Here is an 8,527-nt window from a genome sequence, read left to right as displayed (position 1 = left end):
CGGGTTAGATACGGTTCGGTTCTTTTTCGGTTCGGTTTTCTTTCAGTTCGGTTTATATTTGGTTCGGTTTGTTAACGGGTTCTCTTATACGGTTTAACATTATTCGGGTCGATTCGGTTTCGGGTTCACTAAAATACGGTTCGGGTCGGTTTTCGGTTTTTAATCGGTTCGGTTCTCATTTGGATCGGTCGGTTTCGAACAGTTAAACGGTTTCGGTTTGAAATTTGACAGCACTATATATATATACATATTTCATTAATTCATTATTACTTTACCTACTTTTTTTCTTACATTCACTCACTATTTTCTTACACTCACTCGTCTTTTTATATTCAAACAAAATCTAAAGTCGTGAATCTACCTTAAGTGAACGAAATTAAGGTTAAGTTGTATATTCATTTGATTGGATAGGAGTACCGTGGTGCTCCTAGATCACTCTGTCCTAGCTAACCTCTCAGGTGTACGTAATTTATCGAGCAGGCGCAATGCCCTAGTGATACATAAGAAGGAGGGTAAATTTACCTGATATGGTTAGGAAAGCCACTAGCATAATAGTGGTGATGAAAATTGTGGTGAATACTCGAGCCATTTGCAAATTATGATCGTCAGTGATAATAAGGCAAAGTATCACCAGGGTAGAATCAATTACTTGAGTACTATTAATGTATATAAGAGTTGATTATGAATTTATTAAGCTTGTATATATGTATAAAATCAAATTAAACTATATAATTGGTGCAAATAAAATTACCAGTGAGATTAAAACTATATATATAGAGTAGTATGCTATGATTTTTTTAAGTTTGACTAAATGATGAGTAGTACGTTATTGTTATGCTGATGTCTAACAATTTCATCATCTTGCGGTCACGTTCTTTATTTTGCAGTTCATCCGCTTCACAAATTTTTTACTTTGCAATTCTTTTAATTCTCTAACATTGTATTGTGATTCTGGTATTAATATAAGCTATATAACTAATAGTAGTAGATTGGTGTATGTGCTAACTAACTAGATACATCCTTCTGATATGCTTTACCCGTCTCATTTTATTTGTCTCTATTTGACGTGCATACTTTTGCTCAATGAATTGGATAGCGACTATTTTCTAAACACGGTGTTAGGTATAAAATGCTAATTAACGTAACAATAGAGCCATTTCTTCATCATATATAAGTTCGATTGCATAAAAACATAAAGACACGGGTAAAAAGAAAAGAGAATAGCTAAGGGATTATATGGTGGAAAGAATAAATTGTAGAGAAATATTAATCGGACATGATTAGAGAATGTAAACGAGTTTAATTTGCAATAACCTAGGCTTGCTTACTTTTATCACTTGCATTCAAAAGTTTAAAATCCACGCATTGCACGAATCAAATCTACTTATTTAAATTCAAAATACATCATATCACATTAACCTTGGCTTGGCTTGGCTTATATTAACATAGAAAATTAGCTAACCTAAGGAAATTGAGTAATCAAACTGACTTATAATGCACAAAGTATCACTAATTCAAGATCAATTGGCTTTTCTTTGTTTGATTTAATTTTTTCAGGTTTAGGCATTAGTGTATCTAACTGTTCCTACATTTTAAGTGGTGTTATAAGATACATTATATCATGAGTTAACTCGAATAAATTCTAAGCTTGATGACACAACACGACTAACCATATCTAATTAGTAATTATATCGTACTAATTACATGGTCCGACTCAATCTAATTAAACATTCGATTTAGCAGCTCTTATGACTTGGAATCTTGGATATTTAGCCTGTGCTTAACTCACCATACAGTATAGTTATGAGAAAATACACAATCGAAAAGCAAATATGAATCCAGAAACTGCTTTTAAAGAAAGAAGAACAAATTACTTAATACTACTAAATTTATTACATTCAACTAACTCAACAATGTTCTTGACAAATTTGTTACAAATCAACTAACTCATCAATGTTCTTGACACAAATCAAACACTACAACTGATGAAAATCAATCACAAACTGACTGACTGACACACACACTAACATGCATGATTAATTAGAAACCTCAGCATCAACCTAAAACTGAGTAATAATCATACTTATTGACACACTTAGTAATATAGTATCACTAACATACTAAAACACCTAGAATTAAAGACTGATTTTAATTTGTAGTCTGACATAAAAGAATTGATACCTAGGAAAAGTTTAGTATTGTACTAAAGAATCAAATTGAGCCTAGAATCAGTTCTTCTTGCGCAAGATCGATTTCATTTTTGACAGCTTATGACGCCAATTGGGCTTGCTTCCTCCACCTCCTCCACCTCCCTGAGTCATTTCAGGCTGCCTCTCATCTGCATCAGCTAAACCGCGGCTGCTCTCCCCAGTTCGTATGCCTTTAAAACCATCCTCTGTTAGAAACAGTGGGATTCTCAGCAACTCAGATGCTGCAGGTCTGTCATGTTGATCAGCACAACAGAAATCAATCAAACCCCTAATCTCAGTATCTGCCACTCGTTCTATTGCTTCAGGCATTATACTCCTCTGAACACGCGACTGAATCTCAACGCGATTCCTGCACTCACTGTAAATCTTTTCTCTACTCATCATCTGAAGCAGGCACATCCCGAAAGAATAAATGTCAGCCTTCTCATTATAGTCCAACAGAAATATCTCTGGTGCCATGTACTCTGGTGTACAAGCAAACTCCTGTAAATCAGCACCCTCTTCAAGCTTTATCGCGACACCAAACTCTCCTAGCTTAACCTTGCCTGTATTCCCATTAATAAAGATGTTCTCGAGGCTAACATCACGGTGCATAATCGGCGGGTTTTGGCTGTGAAGATAATCCAAAGCTGAAAGAATCTGTTTACACCATATCCTGATTGCTTGCTTATTACCAACAAGATGATATTTCAGACTGTAATCCCTCAAATTCTCTGAATTAAAAGCCTCATTAATCATATGAAATGTATTATTCAGGGTATCATCAGGCCAATAATGGTAACATTTTATTATATTTGGATGTTGTAATGACTGTAACAATTGAGGTTCATTGCAATAATCTTTGAATTTCTTCTTCTTGGTTTCTTCATCTTCTTCTGTTGAAAGTTCTAAGACTATTTTACTCCAATTGATTTTTATACCAGTAAGTTTATCAATTCCTTGATAAACTATTTTCATGGGGTGGGGGTTTGATATGCTCATATGGTACCTTTCGTATTGCCCCGTGGAATCTGCCTCCGCTATACTGCGTCGTACCATTGCTTGTGAACCCGAACCCGAAGCCGACATGGCTACTGTTGAAGGAGTGATTAACAGCAGAAGAGAAGAGAACAGAACAGAATAGAAACAGAGAGATTTCAGAGGATTTTTGGTGATGAAAGTAGTATTTCTGAAATGTTGGTGTAATAATGAAGAGTGTATGAAAAAGTGTTGAGAAATGATTTGATTTATAAGGGTGGGTTGATATTTATAAGTGTAGTTTGGTTGTTAAAGAATTCAAGATTTATCCTAACGAACTTTAATGTTCTTTGGTCTGAGAGTTTGTCATGGCAGTTACTCAGTTAGTAAAGTCGGTTATGATCAAGAAATGAAAATACCCTTTCTTGTTTTTTGTTTAATTTTTAATTTTTTGGTTTTTTTTTTTAATTATCTTTAATAAAAATAGGAAGTGGGCTGCCTTTACTAATTTGATGTGTAAAGAGAAAGAAGACAGTTAGTAATTGAAAACAAAGGAGCAGAATTAAGTGTTAATAAAAATTAGGAAATTTTGTTTTTTTACCACCTCACAAAAACACGAAAATCTCTTTTACCACCTCCCAAAAAAAATATTTTACTTTACCACCTCATAAAAAACACGAAAATAGGTTTTACCACCACTTAACGGAATAATTAACCTAAGAGAATAATTAACCTGTATTTGCGCAATTTATTGAGTATTTTACTTGTTACTGCTATATGCTTGTATACCTAAACCTAATCGTAGAACAAAAACATTAATTACTAATGTAAAACCCTAATATAATTAGTGTAGTTTTGCTTTTAAAAACAAAATTGAATTTGGTAATAGCTGATTACGAATCTTAGTATGATTTTAAATTCGTAACCATACCTAGGGTTGATGCAAATATTATTGGGGTTTTTATGGTTGTTTGGACTAGTATGTTATGAATTTGTAAGTACATTTATAACATTTTATGGAAAATTAAGGTTTTGTATAGAAAATTAGGGAGGGAATAAATAAGTGAGATTCGAATTCTGAGTTGGGTCTGTGAGATGGGTTCATGGGTTTTACTGTCTCATTGTACCTTTTGAATGTTATGGATTTTTTGCGTATTAGAAGTCCGTTTTTGAATCATTGTAGAGGAAAATGTTAGGATATGATTTCTAATTAAGATGGACAAAATACTTTTGGACTACCTCTTTGTTACATGCCTCGAGCAGATTGTGTTGGGGATTTTCTATGTGTAGAAGGAAATAGTATAGTATCCAACATTGGAAGATTGGTAACAAGGTAACATTTAGTGTATATAAATCTTCACTTGACTTTTATGTGGGTCGTCTTTCCTCTTGTCATGAACCTTTATGCATGCCTTTACATATACAATATGTAGGAATGATTGAAACTTGTTTATAGCATGACAATATAGCATAATTGTTCTTTGGTGATATTTATTTTATAGGAAACCATTTCCTTATTTAATGAAAGATGAAAATTAATATTTGTTCTGATTTGTAGGTAGTATGGATTAATATGTGTACAATTTTAACATTGTACAATTGAAACATGACATCCTAAGGACCTGATTACACAAGCAGCTTTTGTTCATTTAGATGGGAATTGTATAATCAATCGAATGGTGATAATGTTTGATAACAGTTTCATATACACATTTCATTTACACATGTTGTGTAGAAAAAGATGTACATTTACTTTGTACAAGTAACAGTAGAAGATTTTTATATTTCAATTTGAATGTGATTTCCATAGTAGATGACTTCTTTTCATTAGTATAATTAAGAACTTCTTGATGCGAAGCCATTTCTATTTTGAGCTTCAAATTTTATGAAGGCTCGGTAAGAAAAGATGCTATACACAGCATAATCCAAACTTGCTTGAATGTAAATACAATACTCTGTAAGTGTTGCTGGATGGCTCACATAATCATCAGTAGGTTGAGTTCATTGTGAATGCCTATTGAATATTGATTTACATTCCTCTTTAATTACATTAACTATGTGCAATTATCCTTAACTAAGTAACTATTGATGCTGTTGGTTTCTTCTTACTTTTGTTTGACAAAGGAAGTGTATCTTGCAAGACCATGAGTTCAAGCTCAAAATGCTTTGAGAGTTCAAAAAAGGTCAAATATGAAGAAGGGATAATTGACAGAATCAGTACTTTGCCAGATAAAATACTTGTGCATATACTTTCCTTTCTTCCAACAAAGCATGCAGTCGGCAGTAGCATTTTATCACGCAGGTGGCGGTATCTTTTCACTCTATTAACCAACTTTGATTTTGACGAGACAGTCACATTTTGTCCTGATGATCGTATTGGAAACCGTGCATTGGCTAAAGCTCTTAAACTCCAAAGCCTTGGTGTAGAGGGTCTGAAGTGGTGTAGCACTTTCAAGGATTTTGTGGATAGAGTTTTGATGCTCTTCAAGTCCACACACATCAGTAGCTTTCGCCTAAAATGTGATTTGGGATTTGACTGTTCAAATGTCAATTCATGGATACAGGTTGCTTTACATCGTGGAGTTACAGAGCTTGATATCTCAACACTTGCATATGAATCTGATGTGCTGCCATTATCTCTTTTTGTCTGTGAAACACTGGTGTCACTAAAGATAGGTGGAGAGTTTGAAATGAAATTTCCTGCATCTTGCCTTTTGCCTCATCTCAAAACTCTACAACTCCATTCTGTTACATTTTCTGAAGCCTGCTCTCTCAACAGGCTCATTTCTGGCTGTCCTGTACTTGAGGATTTAGTCCTTGCAGGCTCATGGCAGTATGTCGAAACTATCAACATTTCTTGCCCTTGGCTAACCAGTTTGACTATGGACTTCAGTGACATATTTATGTCTTGCTACCATAGAACTAGTGTTGTGCTCGATCTTCCCAATCTGCTGCATTTTAACTATGTGGATTACTTGGCAGAGAAATACTGCATAAAGAATATGAAGTCCCTCAAGGATGCTCGTATTGACATTTTGTTGGACATAGGAAATGCAGATTGGTTGACTTTCAGTGATTCAGTTTTAGGACTCATAAATGGAGTCTCTAGTGCCAGGCATCTGTACTTGGCGGGTAAATGCATGGAGGTATATAGCTCTTCTAACTCCTCATGCCTACTCGCTTTTCCCTAGCTACATTTTTTATAATGTGTAGATGTCAAATTCTAATTTCATTTTTCTTTGATGGGTGGAGGCTCTAACTAGCGGGCCTTGCTGCCAATTTAAGCTGCCAACCTTCAATAACTTGTCTTGCTTAGAACTTGGATGGAGTCGATGTATTAACTGGAGAGACGTATTGCCTGACATTCTGCATAGCTCACCTATTCTTGAGCATCTCGTCTTTCCTGAGGTTAGTGGATCTGTTTTGCAAATTCTACCAATATCTGTTTAACATTATTAGCCTCATTTCTCCTCAATCTTGTCAACACTTCAGATACTTCTAAATCGTTTACTTGATGATGACTACGAGGATAAGAAATTTTGGAGCAGACTGCGAAAATCACCCTACTGTCTTTCCACAAGCCTCAAGACTATTACTATAGACTTCTTTCATGGGTTTAATGAAGAGCTAGAGATAGTAAAGTATCTTGTCAGACATGGGAAGGTTTTGACAAAGCTGATTATATACTGGAACATTAGCTCGAAGAAAGAGTGTCAAGACCTGATGAAGTTGTTGAAGATTGGAAGATTAGCCACCAAAGAATGTGCAATTGAAGTAAGGGGATACTAATCCTTGCTGCCAACGTCTCCCTTTATCTTTTAGTTGTCTGCTGCTGAATAATGTTACGGTTTGAATGTTTGATGACTTTGATCTAATGGCCTGGTTCTGCAATCCGCATCTGTAGTGCAGCCGTGCAGGTGAGGCTGTGCAGTTAAATCTTAGTTTTAATTCCGTATTTAACATGGATTTTTGTTTATACTCGAGCAAATATGCTGTGGTTTGATACTTTGATAGCATAAGTATTGTTGAAGGAAATAAACCTTAGTTTTTGTTGTCTATCTGCAATTTATCTTTAACGGGATTTCTTAATTCATAATCCATAATTCCATACTATGCACAAGCTAAATATTAAAATTCATTTGATGTGATGGCATATTCGGCCGTTGAGCCGAGTATACTTTCAGTCGTTCAAGTAAACATTCAAGCTTTCTTATATCTTTCCCACGATTATACCGTTCATGATTATGTTTCTTTCCCATGATATAATCCATTACTATAATCACTAAGCAACTGTTCTCATTAACTGAACTCAGCTAAACTGAGCTGAGCTAAACTGAAATGAATATTTTATAAGAGAAGGAAATTAGGAGCTGAATAGAACTGAACTGAACTGATAATAAACGTATGAAAACAGGCCCTAAAACAATATTATTACAGGGAAGATATTGTTTGTTCATGATTCAATATATTCCCTCCATCCCTTTATTTTTGCCCCATTGTCATTTTTTTGGGTCAAATTTTTATCTATAAAAGGTAATATAGTCATGAGTGGTTTTGTTAGATTCGTCTTATTGTATATTTTATTAATATCACATTTTTTTTTAAATTTTACGTGTATGAAAACTAAAATACAGACGTTATAAGACGCATCTTAGAGACCATGCACAATTAAATGAGGTTAAAAAAAAAATAGGGACAGAGGGGGTATCACATATAAAACATAGCCCTACACATTCTTCTACAGTTCTACATTCTATTAAGGAAAATAAATACTTGTATATTGTTATTGTCATATAATTAATACGTAGTACTATCTATATATAATTAATACTCCGTATATAGCAATAATATTATTCGTCAACATGTTGTAAATAGAATATATAAAATAGGCTATACTCATATTTTACACGTTGAATGTTTATTCTATATTAGGAAAAAAATAATCGTAGTAAGATTCTATACATTCAAGTTTAATTATTTTTTACTTTTATACATTTTTTATTTTTTTGTGTGTAGAAACTTTTAAATTTGATTAGTCATATTGATTATTGAAAATGTCACTATCATAGTAGAATATAAAAATACTAGAATCTACTCACAAATAGTGAAATAGCACATTATAAATAAATTATCTATAAAATTCCATTAGTAATGTACCCTGTTTATTATTTTAGTATATTAAAATATATATATATATATATATATATTTATGCAAACGAGAGGCTAAGCCCCGGGAAATAAAAACAAGACAAAATAAAACTAAGGAGGAACTAAACGTGGCAAGGCCACCCCTACTACATCATCATGTAAAATACGTCCTAAAGCTATAGGAGGGAATTGAATCAACTTTATTTTGTTGT

The 8,527-nt window shown here is 33.7% G+C and overlaps 1 protein-coding gene and 1 pseudogene across 1 annotated transcript; one reads left to right on the top strand and one right to left on the bottom strand.

The window, feature by feature from the left end:
- Nucleotides 1-2,228: 2,228 nt before the first annotated feature.
- Nucleotides 2,229-3,278, bottom strand: LOC145619920 (putative serine/threonine-protein kinase WNK6 pseudogene; annotated as a pseudogene).
- Nucleotides 3,279-5,311: 2,033 nt separating this feature from the next.
- On the top strand, nt 5,312-6,956 carry LOC145619919 (F-box/LRR-repeat protein At3g59190-like). The gene is made up of 3 exons (XM_081674599.1): nt 5,312-6,313; nt 6,420-6,611; nt 6,660-6,956. The coding sequence occupies exons 1-3, from the start codon at nt 5,312-5,314 to the stop codon at nt 6,954-6,956; spliced, it is 1,491 nt and encodes a 496-aa protein (XP_081530725.1).
- Nucleotides 6,957-8,527: the final 1,571 nt, after the last annotated feature.

This window comes from Chenopodium album, chromosome 27, assembly GCF_948465745.1.
Source record: "Chenopodium album chromosome 27, dcCheAlbu1.1, whole genome shotgun sequence".
NCBI lineage: Eukaryota > Viridiplantae > Streptophyta > Magnoliopsida > Caryophyllales > Amaranthaceae > Chenopodium > Chenopodium album.
This window is presented reverse-complemented; position numbering and strand designations above follow the sequence as displayed.